This window comes from Doryrhamphus excisus, linkage group LG4 (genome assembly GCF_037039965.1).
Source record: "Doryrhamphus excisus strain RoL-2023G ecotype Guam linkage group LG4, RoL_Dexc_Guam_v1.1, whole genome shotgun sequence".
Taxonomy (NCBI): domain Eukaryota; kingdom Metazoa; phylum Chordata; class Actinopteri; order Syngnathiformes; family Syngnathidae; genus Doryrhamphus; species Doryrhamphus excisus.
The window spans coordinates 13,379,198-13,405,925 of NC_136360.1; the positions used below are offsets into that span (position 1 = coordinate 13,379,198).

The window sequence follows — 26,728 nt, forward strand, 5'->3', positions numbered from 1 at the left end:
GGAAGTGAAGTGGTGATGTAGGGCTGTAAACTTTGTTTTTATTTGAAGTAAAATTATACCTCTTTTATACCTTTTGTATATACAGTATATATATTTCTTGCACCGTTATAAATGCAATAGCCATTGCAATCATCCTTCTCATTTCCTTAATATAATACACTAAAATACACTTTGGACATGTAAGCTTGTGTTTTAATTTTTAACTCATTCAATCCCAGCCATTTTTCCAACGACAACCCCTTCATTACAAGCCATTTTAGACGATTTTGACGGATCTTTCAAGGCACACAGAATATTGTTTGGAACCTACCAAAAGAATGATTAAACTCCTGTCTGTCATCAGAAAAACAGAGTTTGTTTCTACCGTTTCTTTAGTAATCAGCAGTGGAACATAGGTAAGTTTCAGGAAAATGTCAGTTCCCAACTAGAAAAGGGCTTTTGTGACAGCTCAAATATCTAAACTATACCATCATAACACAAAAGGGGTGGTTTTACATAAAACCAAAAATGTATGTACAAATATAACACCATGTACTATTTACATTTTTCACATTTGGAACTTAACTGAATTTGTGTGCGCACATTTACGCGTGTGTATGCATTAAAATTGCTCCGTAATTAAAAAAATATCCTTTGCAGATCACGCCTCTGAGGTCCAGGTGACGATGATGTTGACTGAAAGTTGCAAGCTTCGCGGCCTTCATCACAGGTGAGTGTCCTTTTTAGAATGTAATGCTCGGAGTCCACTGGGCCGGTGCCAGTTTGCGCCAAAGATTATGTGATTGGCGCATAGTGGCTTGCTGTGGCGCCGAATTAATGTTCGCTCGTCATGTTGCTGTCATTTGACGATCACATAATCTTTGGCGCCTAGCACTGTTGGCGGAACTTGGCTCGCGCCATTACATTCCAGTGGATTCCAATAGGCGAATTGTTTGCGACACTTGGTTCCACTTGGTGGACACTTCGCGCCGATTGCTTGATGCAAATGGGGTGACGAAGATTTTAAACATTTCGAAATTTTTGTGCCACCAAACTAAATTTTTGCCGCTGTTACGGGCCACCACGAGCCAGTTGGGAGGCCGTTTGAGCCACTGCATGCCACTAGGCACCTTATTGGCGACACGAGACGCCACAGCAAACTGCATTGGCACGAACTGGCACCGGCCCAGTGGACTTTTAGCATAACTAGCTAACATGTATGGATGGATGCTTGATGTTTGTATGATTATATCCTGTAAAGGAAATTGTCACTATTATTCCCATGAGGCAGAAGAGCCTGACCTGGTAAAGGATCCGTTACGACATCCCAGGTGTCTGCCTTGTGCCCTTTAGTAACTCTTTGGCCCAAAACCAACACTTTTAAGAAGCTGTTGAAACAAGTTTGTAGACAGTGAAGGACTTTTGAGAGAATTCGGCTGGTTATTTTGTTGCAGTGTCTTTCCATAGTGGGTGAATAAATAAGAGCTACATTCCATCAAATCAACAGGAGACATTTTGACTGGATTGTCCTGTGGAAAAAATAAAATAAATTGTTCAACACCTTTCCTCTCCACGAGATCTGAGATTTCCTCTTCCCCTGCTTTAACAGTGTTTTGGAATAATCCCTGCCAACTTCAATTTTTGATCTCACTTTTGACATATCGATGTGCACACACTGGCCCCTTCATTAGGTAAACCTACAATCTACTGCATTGCAATGTCCTCCTGAGACTTTGTGATGCATTTTTTTCTCTGTAAGGGACAAGCGCTTCACAGCCTTGTTTCAAACACAAAAATCAAAGCTGTTGTGCTGTGGAGAGGACATCCTGGGCCGGCAGTGATATGTGATTTGTTGGGGTTTGCCCTATCAAAATACAAGATCTGTTTTCCCCAAATGGCTGCCATAGCAACCAGCATGTTTTGAGCACAGGAGATGTAATTAAATTTACCCAAACACTGTACAGTAATCCCTATTTTTATCAGCAGTTAATTGGTTTCAGACCCGACTGTGAAAAGTGAATTTCAGCAAAGTAGGATTTATTATTTACAATGTTTTTGTAGTTGTAGAATAGAAAACTTGCTTAAAACATTGTTCGAGTCCTCTAGGCATACAATAGCACCCCTATAGTTGCTTTTCAGAAGTTAACAAAAAATACATTGTGTTGAAAAGTTATATTTTAAATAAGGGAAAAAAGCTAAATAATATTATTATAATATAGAACTAATGTTATAAGTGATACATTAAATACCTTACATTATTTTAGCTTTGTTGAAGACTTGTTGGCCAACATGGTGATGAGCAGAGGAGGAGGAAGAGAGGTGATGCCATCTTCGTAATTTGTTTTTTTCTCACCTTTTTCATCCAATTGCAGACATTTTCTTTGGATCCATGGCAGGTTATTTAGAAACAATGCATGGATAGTGAGCTAGCAACAGCTAGCGAGCACACACAGAGTGCTGCTGCTGTGTGTGCACTTGTTCGCACCCTCGCCTCCACCCACTGGGACAAAGAGACTGAATGACTGACAGGACAGTTCAGTCACTCCGTTCATTCCGCTATAAAACCAACACGCCCAGGGACAGATACTATTGCTATTATTTATCTTGCAGATAATTGATTTATTGATTATTGTGACAGGCCTGAGTGATACAGTTCAGAGCAAAGGGAGAATTGGTTGTTCAAAACCTGCGACTTGACTGTATTTAATATAAAAAAAAAACATAGACAGTGTCCATCAAAACTGAGACTTCCCTCTAGTCAAAGCAGAATTTTTATATTTCATGATGTCGTTGAACCGTACCTAATGAAGCATCTGCCGAGTTGCTGAAATTGTTCTCCTCTCTCTTTATTCCAGGAACTTGCTGCCCATCAGTCATGTTTGCACGGAGGATGGCGAGAAGCCCATGGTGCTGCTGCCTTTCATGGCCTGGGGGAACCTGAAGCTGTTCCTGCGCCAGTGCAAGCTGGCGGAAGCCAACAACCCACAGGTGATGCACCTCGCACTGCAGAATCATGTTTTGTGAAACTACAACTAATGCAAGAAAACCTGCAGCACATTCAAAAACTAAAAAACAACAGCAGGCAAAACTGAAAAATCAGCAGTAATTTTGTGGGAATAAATTCTAAATATTAAGACTAAAAAGTTGCAACATAATGAAACCAATTTTAAAATGATGTAATATGAGGAGAAATAATTTAGAAATATAATAATAAAATAATAATTTTAGTCTCATAAAGTTGAAATATTTATTGAAATTTGAGTATTTTTTCAGTAATATTGTGAGAATCAAATCAACAAATATTCAGCAAAAAAAGATTCAGCAAAGCCAAAAGAGCTGCCAATTAATTGGATAGTCAATTAGTCATTATTCCAGCTCTCCCTTGTGCTACATCTTCTTATTCTCTGCGACAATGCCATCTGCTGTACAGAGTTGGAACAAGAAGTTACATTCCCAAACAGTCCTATTATAATGTGTTTACCAACAGGTAACTCAGCCCTGTATTATAATTCCAATATTCCTGGGCAGCAAAGTTGAGGAGCAGGTGTTGCAGCAGGCATGGCCCCCACTTGGCATCATGAAATGCATTTACACAAGAGTGGAAATAAATCCTTCACGCTGTCAAACGTGTCAATCTGGAAAAGAAAGCTTGGTGTGTTTGCGGTTCCCTCTGTTTTCAGAGGGAGTGTTGATGTAGTTGTGTAGCAGATCCTCAGGGCGGAGATTAGGATTGGCTACATGAAGACAATCAGGCTTTTGTACCCACTAACCCGGGGGAGTTTTTGGCTTCCTTGGCACAGGAGCAGCGCAGAGATCCAGTCGATCAGTCAGCTCCCGAGTTACCAAAGTAGCAAATCGCAAGACGGAGCTTGCCGTCCCTTCTCAAAACTTTTGTGGGGGATTTCAGATAAACACCTTCTCATTAGGCGTTTATTGGCACGGCCCGAGAGACAACGCCATGGAGTCACGCTGTTGCAATAGCGGCGTAGCTATAAATTACAACCTGTGCATCTGTCACAAGGCGGTGCAAGGGCATTGCAGCGTATCGCTCTTGGCATACGTCACGCTTTCCCAATGTGTACAGAAATCACCAGCTCGCTTGACTGCAATCGTTGATGTTGTATGACGCATCAGGGGTGTCCGGCCCGGGGGCCTAGTGTAGCCTGTGGTTGAGTTTAATTTTTTTTTTATTGTCCTGCCGCATATTCAAAAATACAATTTAAAAATAAAAACCAACAACAGCAAAAATTGATGAATCTAGAGTAATTTTACAGGAATTAAGTCAAAGTTGTAATCTCATGAGATTATGTTGTCATTTTATGAAAATAACCATGTTGTATTATGACAAATACGTTTAGTAACATGAAGTTGAAATATTAAAGAAAAGGAAGTAATTTTCTTAAAAAAAACAAGAAAAACAAAACAAGAATTAAAGTTGTAGTTTTGGGAGATCAGGTTGAGGATAAAGTTATAATGTAACAAGAATAAAGTCAAACTATTATGGGAGTCCTTATGAGAACAAAATTTACAACGGGACGTTCAAATAGTTGTAGAATAAAAAATACATCTACAGAAAAGCGGAAAAACATCAAACATCAAACAACAGACTATTCTAACAAGAAAAAAAAGTTGCAATTTTATGAGTATACCTTTGTAATATTATGAGAAAATATTATGTAATTTTAGTAGCATGGAGCAACAGCAAAAGGTTAAACATCTGTAATTTTGCAGGAATAAAATCAAAAGTTGTACGCACAATATTATGGGAATAAATATATAATTAGAAGCTATTTTACAAGAGGAAAAGTCAAAATGACAAGACAAATACTTTTACGAGTATGATGTCAAAATAATAATAATAATACATTTTATTTGTATAGCGCTTTTCAAAATACTCAGACACTTTACAGAAGAATGGAGTTGAATAAAAGCAAGTAAACAGAGTAAAAGATATATTAAAATACAACATTCATTTGTTAATACACAGCTAAAACAAGAGTAAAAGAGGTATCCTAATGAGAGAAAAAGTTGCAACTTTATGACAATAAAATCGGAATATTATAAATGAAAAATAATATAATTTTAGTAGGGGCTGCACAGCGGACAAGTGGTTAGTGCGCAGGGTTCAATTCCACCCTCGGCTATCTCTGTGTGGCGTTTGCATGTTCTTCTCGTGCATGCGTGTTTTTTCTTTTGGTACTCCGGTTTCCTCCCACATTCCAAAAACATGCTAGGTTAATTGGCGACTCCAAATTGTCCATAGGTATGAATGTGAGTGTGAATGGTTGTTTGTCTATATGTGCCCTGTGATTGGCTGGCCACCAGTCCAGGGTGTACCCCGCCTCTCGCCTGATGACAGCTGGGATAGGCTCCAGCACCCCCGCGACCCTTGTGAGGATAAGTGGTAGAAAATGAATGAATAATTTTAGCAGCCTTGACTTGAAATATTAAAGAAAAGGCAGTAACTTTGTAACAAGTGAAAAAGAAAACCAGGAATAAAAATGTAGTTTTGGGAGATTAGGTTGTGGAAAAAGTTCTAATGTTGCGAGGAATAAAGTCATAATTATGAGAACAAAGTATGTGTATGAAGAAAAGTTTGAAGTAGGCACTATTGACCACCAAAGTGACCCTTGCATCCTTTCATTTTCATTCCCATTCAGGCCTACAAAGCAAAAAGTCTCCGAATATAAATGTATTGTTGAAGTAGCGAGTCCCCTTTTCCACCCAAAGTGAAGGAAGTAGGAGCAGCATGACATGAGTACAGAAAGTCACATCAACAGCGTTTCCTGCTCCCAGCATTGTCTCTACTTGTTTCCTCGCCAGGCCGTCTCTCAGCAGGACTTGGTCTACATGGCAATCCAGATTGCGTGCGGAATGAGCTACCTGGCTCGCCGAGAGGTCATACACAAAGACCTTGCAGCCAGGAACTGTGTGTGAGTGCCCCTGCCCGACTCCACTGTCCTATCATCACTTCTTCCCAGTGATTTGTGTGTAAGAAACGTAACATTACGCAACCTCGTCTCCCCACAGCATCGACGACAACATGCAGGTAAAGATCACGGACAACGCCCTGGCCCGAGATCTCTTTCCCATGGATTACCACTGCCTGGGGGACAACGAGAACCGGCCTGTGCGCTGGATGGCGTTAGAAAGCTTGCTCGACAACGACTTTTCCAGCGCCAGCGACGTGGTAAGAAAATGTGTCTATAAAGGTTTTACTGTGCACGCGTGTCATGGAGCCTGCTGCGGCCGACAATGCTACAAAGTCGACACCCATGTGTGCGGCTGCATGCATTTTTGCTTTTCCTCGCCCTCGATTCTGCCCTTTCCTTGAGGTTTCTTTCATTTTGCTTGCAGCTTTTATTTTCATTCATGTCCTGCTTCTTGTGCAGCTTTGTTCTGATGCGGTTTGTCTCATAAAGTCCTTGTGGAGGTACATAAATCTGACATCAAACAAGACTGATGTAGGTATCCTACCAACGGGGTTCTTCAATTGACGGCCCGTGGGCCAAATGTAGCCCATGAATAGCATCACTTGAGTTCACCACGTTGCGGCTGATTACTAAAAACAACAGAATTCACCCAACGTATACAGGATCTTTAGTGTTTTTGCAGTTGGCCCTCACAAACAGCAGAGCACTCCTATCATGTAGAGCAGGGGTGGGCAAACTACGGCCCGGGGGCCACATGCGGCCCGCCAAGCATTTGAATCCGGCCCGCCAGTTGCTTTTAAGTATTTCAACTTTTAACATGCCAGCTGACAACACGACTTTCATGGATGTTGGATGTCTTATTCGGTAAAAAAAGAAACTACAAAACTATATTCATATTCATATATATATTCAATTTCGTAGTTTGATGTGGTCTGATGTTTAAAGTGCTCCTGAAAAAAGGGAAATGAGAACATATAAAAAATTAGACAAATAATTCAAAGTGGACTGTTAGAATTATAAGCGTAAAATAGTGTGTGTGTGCTGTTCTGGCCTCCAGCACAATTTTGAGTTGTGTTTTCACAGTAGGTGTTTAAAGTAGGTAGGTCTTTTGCAATAGGGCTGTTTATCATTCATTAATTTTCTACCACTTATGCTCACGAGGGTCGCGGGGGTGCTGGAGCCTATCCCGGCTGTCTTCGGGCGAGAGGCGGGATACACCCAGGACTGGTGGCCAGCCAATCACAGGGCACATATAGACAAACAACCATTCACACTCACATACCTATGGACAATTTGGAGTCGCCAATTAACCTAGCATGTTTTTGGAATGTGGGAGGAAAACGGAGTACCCGGAGAAAACCCACGCATGCACAGAGATGGCGGAGGGTGGGATTGAACCCTGGTCTCCGAGCTGTGAGGTCTGCGCGCTAATGTGCAGCCCAGCTGTTTATCAAAGAAAAGCAGCAGCAGCACACTAATGGCATATAGAAGATCTTTGACTAGTCTTCTTCCACTGTCTTCCTCCTGTCGGAGAGAGGATCTTTGACTAGCATTTGCAGTAGGTCCATAAAAACAGCAATAGAGGATATTTGCAAAGTGTTTTTGCAGTAGGTTCTCAAAAAGAGGTCCCGTTGCTCGTTATAATTTTAAAGTTGACAATTTTGACCCCCTTTTGTCATGCACTGTGAACTTATTATTACGCTTGTATGACGGTTATGAATGTTAATAAAGCTTTTTGGATGACCACAGTTTGACCCCAGAACCAATTGAGTTCGTACAGGGAAATATGTTTCCCAGCGTCCCAGATATAGCTGTGTTTTGGGGTCAAATTGAGAATCATGGTCAAGGTGCACCCGGGGATCCTAAGCCCCGCCGCTCAGACACCCATCCACATCCCCTCCGCATTCCTCTTATGGTCACGGTGCCTCGTGGAAGCCAAAAACGGCAACACCCGCTTGTCTTACGCTCAGTCCCCAGAGGCCTGCTATTAGCTACCAGCTGAGCTTCAAGGGGAAGTCCAGACAAGCAGACGGTGCTGTTCAGCATCATCTCGGCATGACACGCCACCAAACGTGACGCGCTTAGACACTCCGTAGGCTTGTTAGTTTATTTGTAGGTAATGCGGAGCTACGAGGAGGAGCTCTGCTTCATCTTCATGTCCTGTAATGAACACATGCCGCTGCTTCCTGCATCATGACTGCCTCAGAAATCACCACAATGTTTTCTTTAGAAGCAGTGGCCTTTTAAAGCGTTTCCCTTTCAGTAGACAGTAAGCCAAGTAAGGTGCAAATGTATCATGTTGTTTGGTGACTTGTCACAGTTTGTACCTTTTTGTTGTTGTTGAGGTAAATCAACACCTTATAAAGATGGTGTGTGTCTTGGAGCTGTGAATCACGTCTGCGTGCCTTTACATGCTGGTCTTTATTTCATAACAATCACACACCGGCTGTTTACAAGATGAAGCTAACAGGTGTTTCATCCTCTCCTTAGTGTGTGGGGAGTCCCTCTTTTATTTCATGGATTTTTTTGTAATTATTTATTTGTTTTAATAGCGCTGGAAATGCTTCTGTGGTGGGACAAATGTACAGTAATTGTGCCGCCACAAATAAATGACTGTATGGGAAACACTATTTTGATGATGATAGTAACTCAATTAATTACATATAATTGCCAAATTTTTTTTTTAACTTATTCAATTCCAAAGACGTGTATAGGTATATATACATTTTTCTAAAGCTGAACAGCTGCTCCCAGAGATGTATTTATACATCTAATCTAGTCAAATCTTTCTTTTGCTAGGTTCCATGTTTATATGCCCACAGGACACAATATTCTGTGTGCCTTGAAAGATCAACCAAAGTTGGCCGCTACTGATGGAATTGTTCATTAAGGTTGAGATGTTTTCCCAAAGAAGCTATTGCAAATGGTTTTATGTTGTCGTTCCTCCAAGGTTTTCCAGTGTCTTCCCTCAAGGGTGAAGGTTTGTCTTTTTGGCACCTGATGATGACTGATGATTTCACGTGTTGGTAAATGAAGCACTGGGCTGGGCCCCTCGGCGTTGATGACGTGTTGTGTTTCTGCAGTGGGCTTTCGGCGTGACGCTGTGGGAGCTGATGACGCTGGGCCAGACGCCGTACGTGGACATCGACCCCTTTGAGATGTCCGCCTACCTGAAGGATGGCTACAGAATAGCGCAGCCCATCAACTGTCCTGATGAACTGTAAGTCATCACACTTTTATATACCTTTTTTTTAACCTTGACTGCTGCCCCACAAAAAAAGCAAGCAAAACTGGACTACTGTTTTTCCAAAGGTTCTCAAAAACAGCAGAACACTCATGTTTCTCTTATCAAAAAGGATCTTTGACAAGCATTTTTGTAGTTTGTCGTTAAGAGTATCTTTGACCATTGTTGTTGCAGTAGGTTCTTAAAAACACAAGCGTGCTCCTGTCATAGAGAGGATCTTTGACCACTGTTTTTGCAGTAGGTTCTCAGACAGCAGAACAGTCCTGTTGCGCCTGTCATAGAGGCTCTTTAACAAACATTTTTGTAGTTTGTCCTTAAAAACAGTGCTCTAGTCATAGGGAAGATCTTTGATTGTTTAACAGTACCGGTATGTTCTTAAACAGCAGAACGCTCCTGTGAGAACATTTTTGTCAAACATTTTTGTAGTTTGACCTTTTAAAGGGGACCTATTAAGCACATTTTTTGGCCCTTTGTATTGAGTTTGGGACTCCTACATGGCAGCTACACATGACAACCAGCACAGAAAGCTTTCTTGAGCTTCCAGAATCCTGAATCTGATCCAGAATTGGAGACTAGACTGTCCCAAGTTTCTCAAAAAAAGCGGTTACTTCAAGATTTCTCTGAATGGTAAATAGCTTTAGTATTTCAACGTTAGGTTTTCTACAGCATTTGTAACAAGTGATGTGGTCATTACACGTTTTTTGCGGGACGACCAGTGTTTAAAAAAAAAACGTGGTAGACCTACTGATGGTTGTGGGAAATGGCTGTTAGCAACCCCGCTCCCTGTTTGCACACTCTATAATGCTACACAGACAACCTCTTTTGCTCCATGACTTACGCAAAATAAACACAGTTAGGACACAGAATTTGTTACTGACTGCTTGGTCACAACACACTGATAATAGAAAAGATCTTTGATGAATGTTTTGGCAGTATTTTCTTAAAAACAGTAAAGCACTCCTGTTGCTTCTGTCACGCTCTTTTGATTAGTTTTTTTTGTCTCAGGTGTTTTTTTTTGCACTTTTTTTGCTCTAGGTAGACAAAACGGAAGTCTTTTTATATACACGATAGAGGATCTTTGACTAAGCTGCAGTAGGTAAAACAGCACGCTTCTGTTTCTCCTGTCATAGAGAGGATCTTTGACGAGTGTTTCTGTAGTAGGTCCATATAAACAGCACAGATAGGTGAACGCTAACGAAGGGGATACCACCCAAAACGACCATCATTGGCGGGCACTCCATTGTATCCCAATGATTGGCATTTGACACCACTAAAGAGCCAACCATTCCTGTCTGGACCTGCCTCCTCCTTTATGGGATAAATAGACGGGATCTTGCGCTAGGCTCTCAGAGTAGAGCTATCCTTTCTAGTCTGACTCTAGTCTGACAGGCTTCATGAACTGATAAAGCCGGTTTGATTGAGTGGCCAATCGTCTTGTAAAGTAACCTGAAAAGTCCAGTTGTGATCAGTTGAATGCCCGAGAAGCAGATTTTGATTTGTGTTTTTGCAGTAGGTTCTTAACAATCTTGGATTCTTAACTATCAAAACATTCTGTGTTTTGATAACAACTACAGTGCAGGTCAGTGATGTGTAAAAATCATTCATCCAATCAATGATTTCCTGCCATGTACAATAGGCGATGAGGTGACAGTTCCAAAATGAAACCCTGCGCTTCCTCCCGACGTCCAGCGTGTTTTTGCGTCCAAGATTATCCCGCCACGCTTGGCTTGAACTCCCTCCTTCGTTTGTGTTTCAGGTTTGCCGTCATGGCGTGCTGCTGGGCTCTGGACCCAGAGGAAAGACCCAAGTTCCAGCAACTGGTTCAGTGTCTCACAGAGTTTCACGCCGCGTTGGGGGCTTACGTGTAAACCCTCCCTTGACACCCCCCCACCCACCCCCCAACCCCCTTAAAGAACGGCAGCACTCGAAGCTGCTGGTGGACTCATGGATTCCCATTGTGCCTTTTCCAAAGAGCAGCCTTGGAGCACAATGACAGTTTTTTGTACAGTTGCTGTTTTTTTTCATATAGTTGAAGTAGTATTCTTCCATAGGCGACCTTTCACTCATCACCAGGACTGACAGGCATGGAAGTGACCAACATCCTAACCCTTTTGTTGAAGGTCGAGTGCGGTACGGCAGTGTGTGTGTGCGCGTGTGTGTGTGTGTGTTGCTCATTTTGCTCAGCATATGGATTGGAACACTTCTCCTTGTTTTGTATTCCTACAATCCCAACAACTTCCTCTAGGTCCTGCAGTAGGACTCAAATTTCCGCTAGATCAGGGGTCGGGAACCTTTTTGGCTAAGAGAGCCATGAAAGCCACATAGTTTTAAATACATCTATATATATTTTTTCTACCACTGAATACAACTAAATGTGTGCATTTTCAGCAAAACCAACAATTTTAGGATAGTAGTCTTAATTAATTATTTTTAATAACATTGTTATACTGAAGCTTGTTGCCATGATTGTGACTTCAGGTGCTGCATGGGCTAGCACGGTACTCCTTATCTTTCTTTTTGCCATCATCTTCATCAAAAGATGAAAAAAGATTCTATGCAGAATTAGCTAGCTCACTATTGTTTAAAGGCAGGAAGTTTACTTCTTGACCTCTGAATGACCAGGTAGGCTCCTGTGTTATACAGTAATTGGGTTTTGGTTTCTGATCCGGAAAGTATGGGAAGGACAGCTGGCATTGGCTCTGGCCACCCACATGGCAGTAAAAAATGGATGGATTAAAATTAATTAAAAAGTTTAATATTTTGAATATGACTGATCGAATCAGACTAAAAAAACACTTTCTTCAGAAATAAAGGAAATTCTAAGAAGATATGTTTAAATCAAAAAGCAATCAATTCCCAAAATAGTTGTTGATTAATTGGGTTATCAATTAACCATTGATTAATTGTCATTTTTAACACAAATTTCTGTATTGTTTTACTTTTAAAATCTCTGCAAAAAAAATTCTTAATTTTTATTGTGTTAAGAAATGTCTGTGTGCCAGATACAGTCATCATAAAAGCCACGCTTGGCTCCGAGCCATCGGTTCCCTACCCCTGCGCTAGATTTTTGTGAGTACAATTTAAAACTGTCACCATGAAGCTCCTGTGACATGTTTTTATGGTCACTGCATGGTTGAACTCCATTCACGATTAAATTGTATTTCTTTTACCTTCAGCTGTCCTTTCATGTGGTCTTTCAGCAAATCAACCAGTCAGGTTTGATCCTGAACATTTTTTTTTTTTGATAACGCACCGGCCAAGTCACTTGCACTTGTCACGTCAGTTAACATCAGTGCCTTGTCCAAAGCATTCTGTCGCGCCGACTCCCTAAGCAGCCAGAGTCTTTTTTTAGAGTTTCCATTGGACTCTGACTCATTAAAAACTGATCAGCCTCCCAATGATTCACGCATCAAAACATTGCTCTGTTCATTTGGCATGTTAAGTAACAGATGGAAAGTCTACAGTTTGATGTGTCATCATGTATTTTTTAACACAGACATTCCTCTGTAGAAACGCCCTTTTACTGAAGAAAACTTGTCATGAACTAAGAGGAAGTCTTGTTATCTCCAAGAAATCCATCAGTAGACTAGTGGAGTCACCCCCTGCTGGACGTCATATTGGAAAGATTATTTCATTTAATGTATCCGGCATGGTGCATACTTGCCAACATTTACATGATCAAAAAGGGAATTCATTCAGAAAAATAACAATTTCGGAGCATTTGTGAGCATGAATACGTGAGAGAACGGGCAAAATACATAGGTTTCCTGGGAAGGTCCTGGCCATTGTTTGGTAAAAGATTTTCACATCATGGTGATCCTGAAAACCATCTATCTCCAATTGTTTTTATTTTACTGTAAAACATAAACTTTATAATAGAGTTTTTCAGATAAAATCAACAATACGCAAAATTTGTGGATGCATGCTTCTCATTGGACAAAAAATTGTCATAATGCCTTTTGATCTTTATCCACAAGAAATATCAGTCCTGCCTTTTGTAATGTGTGATACCACTGGTTTTGTTTCCGACCTGATACTGAGAAGAAAATTCACTGTGGTATCGCCAATACTAATTCGCCTCATTTGTCTGGTAAATTTTAAAAAGTTGTGTATTTCATCTCATAGCATAAAGAATACAAGATATGAAATTAATTTAATTATTAATTTGAATAATTGATTATGTAATAATTACTTCAAATTATTTATTTGAAACCCTGATCTATATTTAGGTAGTGGTCATTTACAATACAGCCAAGCTGAACAGAAAAAACAGGACAAAAGCATATAAAATATGTGAAAATGGTATTTTAACAATAAACAAAAAGGAAATAAGTAACATAATAAAGTCATATTCAGAAAGACACTCATGTCACTGTGCTTCATAAACACTAGCTTCCAGGCGGTACCTCGTTAGCTGCAATTAGCCTATCTGGAACAAAGTGAATAAGTAATTAATGATGACAAGTGGAAATGGTTTGTTAACAAAGCTCCCTACTCTCGTGTCTGTATTCATAGAATAAGCATGGACATATCTTTACTCTCGTGTCTGTATTCATAGAATAAGCATGGACATATCTTACTCACACTTATAATCACACACAAATAATTTAGAAGTCACCGAGGACGTGACTCAAAAAAATGAGCGCGGAACACTTTGTTCTCGTGATAATTACACTTGCGCGTGCGGCAGTGACGTCACACTCGTCCGATAAATGCCCCTCGAGCTCACCGGGGGAAACGAGGCATTTCACACACACACACGCACACGCACACGCGTGCATGTGTAGACAAAACTTGCTGTCAACAAACGAACTCATTCACTTCTGGTTCCACAAAGACGCGAGGAGACACATTGGGACAATGTTCCGCAGCATTAAGGTAAGAACTTTGCGTTATTCATACAATTACGCCCAATAAATTAACGACACTTTCAAACACTTTACGTCACTAGCTTGTTAACGCATTTGAACACATTTCAAATACAATACTGCCAACACTCGTTTAAATCAAGCTTAATTGTTTGCTTTGACTAATAAAAGTTACTTTTAAAGTAAGTAGTTCTGCTGCCAGAAAGTCATAAGACGTTTTGATTTGTTTTATCAGTGATTAAGCATGTCTGCTAGAATAAACATCACCATTCCAGTCATCTGAATGAATGTTATGTCCAATTTGTTTCATAGACCATAAAAATCTACATGCATACACGGATTTAAATGAAAATTTCCCTGTTTTGATGAATGAATGACAGTTACTCAGTTTAAGAGTTTACTCTCTTTCTCTTCTTTGATCAGCCTATCAAAACACAGTGACAGATAAAAAACCAAATAAATTGATAAACAGCCTTTACAAATCTGAAAAAAAATTAATAATGATACAAATGAGCCCTTTCCCAACAATATTAATGCAGCAATCAGGCTGACAAATTAGTTTTGTCTTTTGTATAGTTTCCTTGCAGTGAATAACAAATGAAGCTAAATGTAAATCAAAAGCTGTTCAGTGTTTCTTGAAAGGTACCTGCACAGATTAAATATTGTTCATTTGTTTATAGTCATGCTGAACTTTTGACAAGTGATAAAACTTGTGGGAAAGAATAGTGTGACTCATCTTTTATTGCATGCAAAGTCTTTTCAGGTTTTGCCAAGCTCTGTGGAAACCGAACAAAGTGTATATTATACTGTGTAATGAGCATTTCCTATTTGTTTTTAGCATTGCATGGCGGGTTGGGTCATTTGGGGTGGCGTGCGGTATATGGCTCGCATGCCGTGGGTTTCTCACCCTTCTTTTATAGGCGTGATCTTGAGTTCTCACATAACTTTGGGGGTCCTGCACAAGCGTTGTTATTGAAAGGCGTAGAAATGTATGAGTAGCACACAGTGTGTTGAGCTAACAGGAGGAGACCCGCCTTTGGTGATGTAACACTCCTGACCAGTTTGTTTATCCTTAATATTACATTACAAGCTTCTTTTCTCTCGGTGTGTGCTTTTTTTATTTGCTCGCTTTCATCTGCACATTCTGTTTTATTTCACTGGCGGGCAGCGTGCAGGATTGCACCATCAAATTCTTCACGGATATTTCTTTCAACGCCGTTGTAGGAGACAAAGGGAGACAAATGATTGATGTTCAAAATAAATGGACGCTCAAAATAATGCTTACCCTGCTAATAAACCCGTCAGCCTTACTCGACGCCTGCTACGCTCAGATCAGTGTTTCCCATGCATTCATTCATGTGTGGTGGCCTGCCACAAATACATATGGACTGCCACAGATTTAGATTTTTCACCCTTGCACATAAACATCCATTTTAGATTTGTTTTATTTTTTTTATTTAAAAAATGTTTTTGCCCGTGCTCACTATCACATAATAACAGAACTGTCTGTGAATGTAGCTTGTTGTTCCACAGCCATCAAATAGATGGTGTTGTAGCTCTGCTTCTTAACAGACTTGGTCTGCCAGAGAATAAGAAGATGTGGCAGGAGAGATCACTCTTGCCACCTTGGCAATTTTTTTCTTTTTTCCAGTCTTATTGGACATGTTTGGAAATCATGTATTGCTCTTCTCAACAAGCAGCAGGTGGCGCTGTGGGCCCCCGCCTGTGCGCTCAAAGATGGCTCGATTTTGCTAGTGACATAAATTCTTTAAAGGTTTTTCTAGCACCATTTGCATGTGTATGTGGAAAAAGCAGAATTTAGATATACAATAACATTTATGAAGAAAATAAATGAGTCTGCGGGCAGCATAAAATGAATTGATGGTCCAGATGTGGCCCAAGGGCCTGGATTTTAACACCCGTGCTTTAAGGAGTGTCCTCCAGTAACTCCATACCAAAAAATAACTCAGCAGCATTCCTTAGGACCTTGTGGAATGGCGGGTTATTTAGCTTTTCAGCATTAGTCCAGTGGTTCACCATTTCCTAAATGTTCCCCACGGTGCTTTTCGTGTCGCCAAACTCTTTTAAGTCCTCGTCACAATGAGGGGCGGTGAATCTGTTTCTATCTTGGGAATTTTGCACTTTTCCTTCATTCTGTTTCCAGGCTAAATTGGTAAAAAAAAAAAAAAAAACGCGCATGTTTCCTCATGGAAGTCCATGCATATGAGCATGTGTCCCTGCAATGAAAGCGTTTGAAATCGTGGTGCGAACTTCCCTGCATTCTTCCCATCGCAGCAGGTTTGAAAGCCGGGACAATGACATGACACACATGTTCAAACAGAGCCTCAAAGTGGTGCTTAAAATGTCTTGTCTTAACACTTGAATAATCCCACCTGACACTGAATAAGAATAATAATGATGACATCATGATGATTGGCCACTTGACGGCTGCTTGTTTGACATCATTCATTCGGAAAAGTTGACCTGCTGCTGTTTATTTACTGACTCGCTGACTTTAACAGCATTCTTTCGTCCAGTGATTTGAATTGTTTTGCCTGTCACTATATGTTGCAAGCATAAATAGATAAGCAAACATTATCTATAGGAAATAAATGCTAATTTTATAATCATTTCTAATCATATCTGTCTGAACCTAGAACTGTTTAATGTCTTATCAACAACTAAATACAATATAATATGTACAAGAAATTCCCATTTCAGCTCTGCTGCATTCAAAGACTGTTAAAAAGTCAGGTTTATCCCACTTGTCCACTGGAGAAGTGTTGCAGTCAAATGTAAACAAAGAACAGAAAATAATTTTACCTTGAGTCATTGCTACAGTTAGATAGCATAGCAAAGTCCATCAACTTGTTCTGTATACTTCTCATAGCCACCCCAGGGTACATTTACTTGGTGATTCCTATGATTTGCTGTGATAAGTGTTGATATCACATGTAAATTACACAACGTTGCAGCTTTAAAAGTTAGCGTTGGATTTTTCTGCAATGTCTGTATTGTTGGTGCCTTCAGGTGTTCGTGTTGTGTCACGGGCTGCTGCAGTTCTCTCAGCTGCTCTACAGCTCTTACTTCAAGAGCACCATCAGCACCATCGAGAGGCGCTACGGCCTGAGCAGCTACTCCTCAGGAACCATTTCCTCCCTGCACGAGGTAGGAGCCAACAATAATAATAATCATGCTGCCTCACCACACCACACAGACTGGCTGCGCTTCAGGGCACCTGTGGCAAAACCAGAAATGGCAAACAAGTGTCGGGATTTCCCGGCCCAGGAATTAGGACAGCAATTCCTACACACAAGTGGGACGTGAAGGCACCACTAAACATAATTTTTGATAAAATTCCAGTATTGGATGATGAATGAACCTTGATGTTGCTCTTAACATGTTCACATGTCTGTCTGTCTTCCTAGGTGAGTAACAGCGTGCTCATTGTCTTCCTGAGCTACTTCGGCAATCGTCTCCACCGCCCTCGCATCATCGGGATCGGTGGAGTGCTGATGGCCATCAGCTCCTTGATCCTGACCTTGCCTCACTTCCTGTCCCAGCCTTACGACTACGACTCTGTTCTACTGAGTAAGACAAATGTTATTTCCTGTATGCCGTGTAGCTTGGTAAGGATCGCAGCAGATCCTGGAACCTAAAGTGATCCCGATCACATCCAAGCCTATCAAGCACATAAATGCATAGACTTGTTGTAGTCGCCAACAAAAGCTAACATAACTAAAAAGGTCCTCAGCAACCACTAAAGACAATTTAGAGCAGGTAGTTAAATTAACAGTTGTGTTTTGTAACCACTAAAGGCAATTGAGAGCAGTTAATTAATGTTACATACGTGTTTTGTAACCACTAAAGACAATTTCGAGCAAGTAGTTAACTTAACAGATGTGTTTTGTAACCACTAAAGGCAATTTAGAACAGGTAGTTAACAGATGTGTTTTTGTAACCACTAAAGGCAATTTAGAGCAGGTAGTTAACTTAACATATGTGTTTTGTAACCAAAAAAGAAAATTAAGAAAGGCTAATTAACATAGTATACATGTTTTATAACCACCAAAGGCAATTAAGAGTGGCTAATTATCAAAACAGATGTGTTTTGTAACCACTAAAGACAATTAAGAGCAGCAAATTAATGTTAGATACGTGTTTTGTAACGACTAAAGACAATTTAGAGCAGGTAGTTAACTTAACAGATGTGTTTTGTAACCACTAAAGGCAATTGAGAGCAGTTAGTTAATGTTACATACGTGTTTTGTAACCACTAAAGACACTTTAGAGCAGGTAGTTAACTTAACAGATGTGTTTTGTAACCACTAAAGGCAATTGAGAGCAGTTAATTAATGTTACATACGTGTTTTGTAACCACTAAAGACACTTTAGAGCAGGTAGTTAACTTAACAGATGTGTTTTGTAACCACTAAAGGCAATTTAGAGCAGGTAGTTAACATAACATATGTGTTTTGTAACCCAAAAAGACAATCAAGAAAGGCTAATTAACATAGTATACGTGTTTTATAACCACCAAAGGCAATTAAGAGTGGCTAATTATCAAAACAGATGTGTTTTGTAACCACTAAAGACCATTAAGAAAGGCTAATTAACATAGCATATGTGTTTTGTAACCCCTGAAGACAATTAAGAGTGGATAATTAGTGCGACAGGTGTTTTGTAACCACAATTAACCACAAGTAAGACAATTAAAAGCAGCTAATTAACATAGTATACATGCTTTGTAACCACTAACAACAATTAAGAAAGGCTAATTAGCATAGCATACGTGTGTTATAACCACTAAGCGGCTATTTAAAGTAGTACATGTGCTATTGTAACTACTAATTCAATTTAGATCAGCTAATTTACTCAATTGATGTCTTTTGTAGCCACTAAAGACAATTTAGAGCAACTAAATAACGGAGTATACATGTTTACTACTAAATAACTACTAAATCAATTTAGACGTACATTAACATACATGTTTTCATGTTTTGCAACCATTAAAAACAATGTAGAGAGGCAAATTACACTTCCACACTGTATGTGCTATGTTACCACAAAGACGGTCTCTCCAGTGTGTTCTCTGAGGATAGGCTTGCTGTGCTAAACTCCACTTGCTTTTGTTAACAATGAATGCAATAATAAGAATATTATATTGTCTTGAGAAAGTTGTCCCATGCTCTCCTAGAATGAAATTCCTGCTTATCTAAGATCATGTATTCATTCATGAAGCCTCCAGACGGAGTAGCTTGGCATGTCATGGAGGGGTCAAGGATGCTTCAGGAAATTAAAATAATCGCTGGTCTGCGTCTCCTCTTTAATGCTTACAGTATGTTTATTCATGCGTGTGCTTCAGATGGCCACGACATTTGCGACCTGCAGGGCAACTCCAGCGCATCCGAATCTTGCGGCCACGACGAGAGCAGACGCCTGGCCGACACCAAGACCTTGTGGCTGCTCATGGCCGCTGCACAGCTGCTGTTTGGGGTGGGCTCCGTGCCCATTCAGCCCTTTGGGATCTCCTACATCGATGACTTTGCTGCACCTGGGAACTCTCCTCTCTACATAGGTGATCGATATGTTCTTGTACTGTGGATCATCCACCTGTCTTCCATTTTCACCAACAGTGCTCTAGAACTTGTGTGTGTCTGAATCATCCTATTTGTGATGCTAATTCCTCATTAGGAAAGTCACACAAAGCCGTATCTTTATCATTTGCAGCCATTTTGTTTGCTGTTTCTGTGTTTGGGCCAGCCATCGGCTTCCTGCTGGGTTCGGTCATGCTTCGCATCTATGTTGATGTGGACAAATCTGCCTTAGGTAAGCATAGTCCCATATTGTCGTCCCATATCTCGTCTAGAGAATATACCTAGAACACACGTGCATCAGGCCCCATTTTGCGCAAGCACCAAGTTAGCCTGAGGCAATGACTGAAAGCATGTGGAAGAATATAGGAATACAAGGGAAGGATTCAACCGCCCACCTGTCAGTCCCGGCTGGTGTAATGGTGCAGCTGCTACCTTTCGCGGCAGAGGACAAGAGTTTGATCCCAGCCCCTGTTTTTTTTTACTCTGTTAATTTGTTATTTTGCACAAAGAAATAATGTTTTGAACATTTTGTTTGCCTGCATAGGCTTCCTCCGGGTACTCCAGTTTCCTCCTACATCCCTAAACATGCATGTTAGGTTAATTGGTGACTCTAAATTGCCCATAGGTATGAATGTTTGTCTATATGTGCACAGTCCGGGGTGTACTTTACCTCTCGCACAAAGTCAGTAATTTGGTAATTGGGGCGAGGATGTAGCGATAAATAACTCGTGCGTAAGGCCCCAATTTTTGTCATGGTCATCTCAGAAAACCGTTATCTGCCTCACAGTGTCACAGTACATTTTGGAATTAATCTGTCCCTTAATGAACTCCCTGGTGCAGGTGGCACTCATGCACCACCATGCTTGACTGGAGGCAACTCACTTGTGTTTCCCTCTATTTAGACAACAATGGCTGTGTGTTAACTAAATACAAGTTCTTTCCTGACTACTCTCAAGTATATCCAAAATTATGCAACTTTCTGTGATGGTTTATGATTGTGTAATTGCTTTCTCCAGGCAGTGATCAGGTGCTGAGACCGGGTGACCCCCGCTGGGTGGGCGCTTGGTGGATGGGCCTCCTCATCACCTCGACCTGCCTAGCGCTCACCTCCATCCCTTACTTCTTCTTCCCTCGCAGGATTCCTTCAGGAGAGCATGTAAGTCACTCCAGGTGGTATTTCCACGATATGACAGGATATGCTGCCACCTGTTGGTTCAACCTTTGCACTGCAAATACACTTTCCTCAGCGTTAATTCTCCCTCTGCAGAAAGGCAGCCATGCTTAGTTGGGCTCTTTCTAATAATCCAGTTCTTCTTGTGGTGTGTCATTTATGACAGTAAGTGCCGTTTGACCGGCTCATGACGCTAATTTAATTGTTTATATCAGGTATTAGTCAACAGCCACAATCACAGAAACACCTGAGGCGACTCCTCCCTCGTGTTTGTGAAACCACACACAGCTCCCCAGGATTCATGCGGTATTGCATAAATGAGTGATTAGTATCTCAAGCGTCAGTAATGTTTCATAATGTTGGCCACAGTGGTGTTTTTAGTCTTTTGTCTGGTTTTATTATCATCAGGACTGCAATCTGTTTGTTGCGCTGGCTTGGGGAGGGTAGATCGTCACCGGGGTACACCCTGGTAGAGTGTCGCCACCGAACGTGAATAATTGGTCATGACGCATGCGCATGTACTTTTTATCAAACTACAGCATGAAAAAAGTGACGCAAAGCATACTTGTGCTGTCTGGTAGACTCCAGTTCTTTTTACAGATGTTTATTTCCATCACTGAAGTACATAAAAATAGCATGACAAATTATACAGCAGTTAGACATCAGCAAGCACTGTAGCATCAAAGCTAATACTCAATATAAATAGCACACACCACTTTAGCCTGCTTCTCAATCAACGTCAGAGTCTTGACTTTATATAGCGCTGTACTTCAGTGTCCAGAGTCCTTCATAGAGTCCCTTTTACCTCTTGCAATGTTATCTTACTTAATTTTCTTCTTCCCAAGTGCATAAGTGCCACCTAACAGCCGTAACAATAGTTAACTCACGGAAGTGATGATACAAGTTCTTGTTTGATACAATTCAAAATAAAAGTATGCATTTCACAATAAACACAGCATTAGAGCTGCAGTTACAATACTGTATATGTTTCAAAATACACATGAACTTATGTTGCTTCTTTGTGTTTTTTTTAATGTTCCAAGCAAGATGGAGTCAAAAATAGGGTGTCTAAACTCTGTCCATTTAAGGGCCACATAGTGAAAATTGAAAGGTTATATTTTGTAAAGCAACAAGTGTAGATATGTTAAAGGGGAACTTCCCATCATTCACAATGCTTATGTGAAACATGAACACATATTTCTTTCCCTTTTCTGTGCATGACTGGGTACGTATGAGGTATGTCAACAAGCAGAGTTATTATGCCATCCACTGTATGGAGTTGGAAGGACAAGCTACATTCACAGTCCCATTATAATGTGGGGGCCAACAGCTATTTGTGGCACACAGCATGATGATAATGCCGCTAATATTACACCATCACACCAAACTGAAAGTGCATTTTATACTTGCAGATGCTGGGAAGTGGATCTAATGTGAATGGCAACTGCAAGAAGCCTCACGTGTCTTTATCAGACTTCTTGAAGAGTAGGTTTGCTACAGCCACATCCCTAATGTGCATATTTGTAACCTTCTATAACAGGCTTTGTGTGTTTCTCCTCAGTGTTTCCCAGAATGTTTTTCCACCTCCTGCTGAGCCCGCTCTTCCTTACCCTGGTCCTGGCCCAATGCTGCTTCTCTTCAGTCATCGCCGGCCTCTCCACCTTCCTCAAAAAGTTCCTGGAGCACCAGTACAGCGCCTCCACCGCCGACAGCAGTCTGCTTGTAGGTGGGTGTGGACCCACGCTTAGGCATGATAGTTTAAAGGGGGTCAGGTTTCATATAAGATCTCACATACAGTAAGTACCCCCAACATTAATTCATTCATTTTCTACCGCTTATCCTCACGAGGGTCGCGGGGAGTGCTGGAGCCTATCACAACTGTCTTCGGGCGAGAGGCGGGGTACACCCCGGACTGGTGGCCAGCCAATCACAGGGCACATATAGACAAACAACCATTCACACTCACATTCTTACCTATGGTCAATTTGGAGTCGCTAATTAACCTAGCATGTTTTTGGAATGTGGGAGGAAACCGGAGTACCCGGAGAAAACCCACGCATGCACGGGGAGAACATGTAAACTCCACACAGAGATTACCGAGGGTGGGATTGAACCCTGGTCTCCTAGCTGTGTGGCCTGCGCGCTAACCACCAGCCGTAATTTTTTTTTAAATTCCCATGTTCAGTTTAAATTGCGCCAAATCTGGATTAGATCCAGATTAATTTTACTGTAGTTTGAACAAATGCAAGTGACTGGGGGAACATTTAAAAAGAATTTCCCTGCTTGCAGGTGCTGTAAATCTTCCAGCAGTGGCTGTGGGGATGCTGATTGGGGGGGTCATTATGAAGAGGACGGGGATGTCTCTGAAGAACATTCCACGCTTCTCTGTGGTCTTGTTGACCATGTCCACCCTCCTCTTCATTCCGCTCTTCTTCATGGGCTGCTCCACACAGAGAGTCTCCGAGGTCAATCACTACCAAATTGGACAGTACGGGTGAGTGACAATGGGTTTTTTTTTTTTTCATTTTCACAGAGGGGCGTGTCCACATGAACATGGGTGTTTAGTTTGTGTATAGTTTTGCCTTATGTCCGTTTCGAAACTGCATACATCAAATTTTGGTGCTTCTGTCTCAAAAAAAGAATAATCAACTAGGTTTCTCTGCAGGTCTCTGTCCATGTGTTACGCCAACTGCTCGTGTCCTGCCAGCGCCTTCAACCCCGTATGCGGTTCTGATAGCATCGAGTACATCTCCCCGTGTCACGCGGGCTGCACCAACTTCATCAGAAACCCCAACCATACACACCTGGTCCAGGTAAGTGACATTAAAATTAAAATGTTCATTTTAATTCCATTTGATTTAATATGAATTAACTCTTGGGAGACTTTGACCTCACAAGGTGGCGTAGCTCACAAACAGTCTCAAACAGTATGCAAGTTTAAAATTGTGAGAATGGGTCACGTAAAAGCTTTTGGCACAGCAAGGGTACCACTTTCAAATCAAAAGTAAACAGGCAATGAATATAGCATGGCACGACCTTCCTATTGGTGAGAAGGTTTGTCATCAATCATTTGGTAGCAGGGGGGAAGGGGGGAAAGTAAGCAACAGTGCCATCAAGTGACTTTGAAATGCTAAGACAGGTGTGTCCAAAAGTGTGACACGGGCCATCCGTGTGGTGCGGTGCCCACCCTCAACCTTTACCTAATTCACAATGCACCGGACCCTTGTGCTTGTCCCCATGGGGGGATGGTGGTTGTATATAAAGCATATATTACAGGCAGGGTGTGACACATTAGTGCTTGAACAAGTTAAGCGTGATGTAATTGACAGTGTTGCTGTGACCAGAATTTGAATGAAATCATGATGACTCTTAAAACGCCCCCCCCCAGGTGTCATCTCCCAATGCTGTCGAATGGTCGTCATCAGCTCGCACTCATTCAGCCTCAGACGTGGAGACGTTTTTATGCTTTTGTCCTCCAGCTGCGAATTTAGCATTCATACACAGACAGATCTTTTATTCTCATGGGCCAGCTGTCAGGAAGCAAGTGGTACATTTTCCTGCTTGGTATTACCTTGCAACAACATAAAAAGCCCACACGAAAATCAATCTTTTCAGCTAATCGCAGTGAAGCCAACATAAAATCTGTCAAATCAATTGTGTTTGGTTTTATGGAAATCAGGTTTCTTCACACAACCTTTTTTTTATGTGACTTCAGTGAATAATGACATCAATTGTGTTGGCAAAAATGTTCCTCATCAGGCAGGGTGCTGTTATTACACAGTCCTTAAGAAAAAGACAAATTCAATCCCAGCCAGTTTTCAAAAGACAACCCCTTCACTACCTTCTTTCAATTCACATAGAATAATGTGTTCTATATGGCTATAGAAACACTACTGACTGTATTTCTGAAATTTGCCATTCATTACATGTAACTAGCTGCACGGTGGATGAGTGGTTAGCGTGCAGACCTCACAGCTAGGATCCCACCCTCTGCCATTTCTGTGTGGCGTTTGCATGTTCTCCGGGTACTCCGGTTTCCTCCCACATTCCAAGAACATGCTAGTTTAATTGGTGACTCCAAATTGTCCATAGGTATGAATGTGAGTGTGAATGGTTGTTTGTCTATATGTGCCCTGTGATTGGCTGGCCACCAGTCCAGGGTGTACCCCGCTATTCTCGCCCGAAGACAGCTAGGATAGGCTCCAGCACGCCTTGCGACCCTTGTGAGGATAAGCAGTAAAAAATGAATGAATGAATGAATTACATGTAACTACATTCAACTTTAATAATGATTTGGAGTGCATGAGAGAGTGGGGGAAATAGCGCTGTTTGACTATACTTTTAAAAAGAATGCAGAGCTAAACTGCTGGAAGCTGACCACTCTTGAGAGTCCAAGTGCTGCTATTGCCATCTTGTAGAGTTAAAAAAAGACCTCAGGAGGTTGCCTACAGCCTCAGCTGTGATTTGTTTCTTCTCGCTTGCAGCTTTACACCAACTGCAGTTGCATATCTGACAGCCAGAGCCACGCAAGGCCAGCGCCGTGTCCAAACAACTGCCCTCACTTTCTCCTGCCCGTTGTACTGGTCATCTCTGTGGGAGCGCTGATCGCCTGCCTCACGCACAACCCCATGTACATGATGCTGCTCAGGTGACCACTTCCTTCCCTGTGCAGCTGTAACAGCTGCCATTCTTCCAGGAAGTTTTTGACAAGGTTCTGCAGGCAATTGTGTCCATTTGGGATATCAGACGTCACTTCTTCCACACCAAACCCCCCGAGCATGTCTTAATGGACCTATCCAACCTCTGATTATCCCAATACTTTGGTCCCTAGAGTGCATTAGTCACAGACACACGTTATACACACAGTAACACACACTAAGCTCATTTTTTGTCTCATTTCAGAAGCGTACCATCTGAAGAGAAATCGTTTGCCATCGGCGTCCAATTTCTGCTCTTGAGGCTTTTAGGTTAGTCTGCAAAACTCGCCCTAAAAGGTAATGCACAACCTCCCAAGCGCCATGACGTTTCCTCTCGTCTTCTTCTCAGCCTGGCTTCCGGCGCCGGCTCTCTTTGGCACGGCCATCGACACGTCATGCATGTGGTGGAAGCGCGTGTGCGGCAAGAAGTTTAGCTGCGCGTACTATGACAACGACATTTTGAGAAACAGGTACACGGCAGGGAATACACTTGGTACCAATTGGAATACACTGAGCATCCACACGGATCCCCTAAGTGTTGTTGGGCCCCGTGCAGGTACCTGGGATTACACGTGGGCTACAAGGTCATGGGCGTGGTGCTGCTGGCCATCCTGGGTTGGAAGGTGCAGCGGACTCAGGAGTACAGTCTGGAGAAGAGACCTGATGGAGTGCTGTGAGACTTCTGTAGAATTTGGATGGAAGCCTGGGCCTCCTCACTCCAACCTTTCAAATATGACGTCATCAGATCTAAGACCATACACCTCAAAATAAAAAGTAGCTTTGTTCCCTGCTTCCTGTCAGGTAGGTCATGTGCAGCAGCAGGAGCGCACCCTGTAACTCATTAGAGCTTGGTATTTATTGTTTGTTATCCATGTTGGCAGAGACGTATGATATGTAGAAGTGCACACTACACTTTTTATACACTGTATTGTCATTGATGACACATTTAAATGTTTTTTTTTTATATCCTGTACTAATCGCACATTTTTGGTGCTACGTACCACAAAAGTGAACATGATTTTTAAGTATTGCTTTGGAATAAAATTCATCCATTTCCTATAGTGCTGGTCCTCATTAGAGGCTTGTGCTAGCTGGAGCATACCCAAGTTGACTTTGGGTGATTTTGGCAACTTCCAGTGCAATTAATCAGAAATGTTTGTGGGATGTGAGAGGAATGGAAGATAACTGTACATTTTTGCTCTTTTTTTGTTAATAAATCCCGTTACATTTGCAAAACGC

The 26,728-nt window shown here is 41.5% G+C and overlaps 2 protein-coding genes across 8 annotated transcripts in view; both read left to right on the forward strand.

Annotated features, from left to right (window-relative positions):
* The window catches only part of ryk (receptor like tyrosine kinase), a 35,999-nt gene extending 23,668 nt beyond the window's left edge, over positions 1–12,331 (forward strand). For all 7 annotated transcript variants that reach the window (XM_058072387.2, XM_058072392.2, XM_058072385.2 and 4 more), the window contains exons 11-16: positions 640–709; positions 2,835–2,967; positions 5,803–5,912; positions 6,010–6,169; positions 8,996–9,132; positions 10,913–12,331. In XM_058072387.2, the coding sequence (XP_057928370.2) occupies positions 640–709; positions 2,835–2,967; positions 5,803–5,912; positions 6,010–6,169; positions 8,996–9,132; positions 10,913–11,024 (722 nt within the window). In that variant the 3' untranslated portion in view covers positions 11,025–12,331. The remainder of the gene's footprint in view (positions 1–639; positions 710–2,834; positions 2,968–5,802; positions 5,913–6,009; positions 6,170–8,995; positions 9,133–10,912) is intronic.
* A 1,539-nt stretch (positions 12,332–13,870) lies between these two features.
* Positions 13,871–26,725, forward strand: slco2a1 (solute carrier organic anion transporter family, member 2A1). The gene is made up of 14 exons (XM_058072394.2): positions 13,871–14,034; positions 17,055–17,192; positions 17,453–17,615; positions 19,390–19,602; positions 19,755–19,853; positions 20,638–20,777; positions 22,205–22,277; positions 22,354–22,518; positions 23,082–23,286; positions 23,458–23,605; positions 25,277–25,440; positions 25,695–25,759; positions 25,839–25,959; positions 26,046–26,725. Exons 1-14 carry the CDS (start codon positions 13,936–13,938, stop codon positions 26,164–26,166), a joined length of 1,914 nt encoding a protein of 637 aa, XP_057928377.2. The 5' UTR covers positions 13,871–13,935; the 3' UTR covers positions 26,167–26,725.
* The last annotated feature ends 3 nt before the right edge of the window (positions 26,726–26,728 follow it).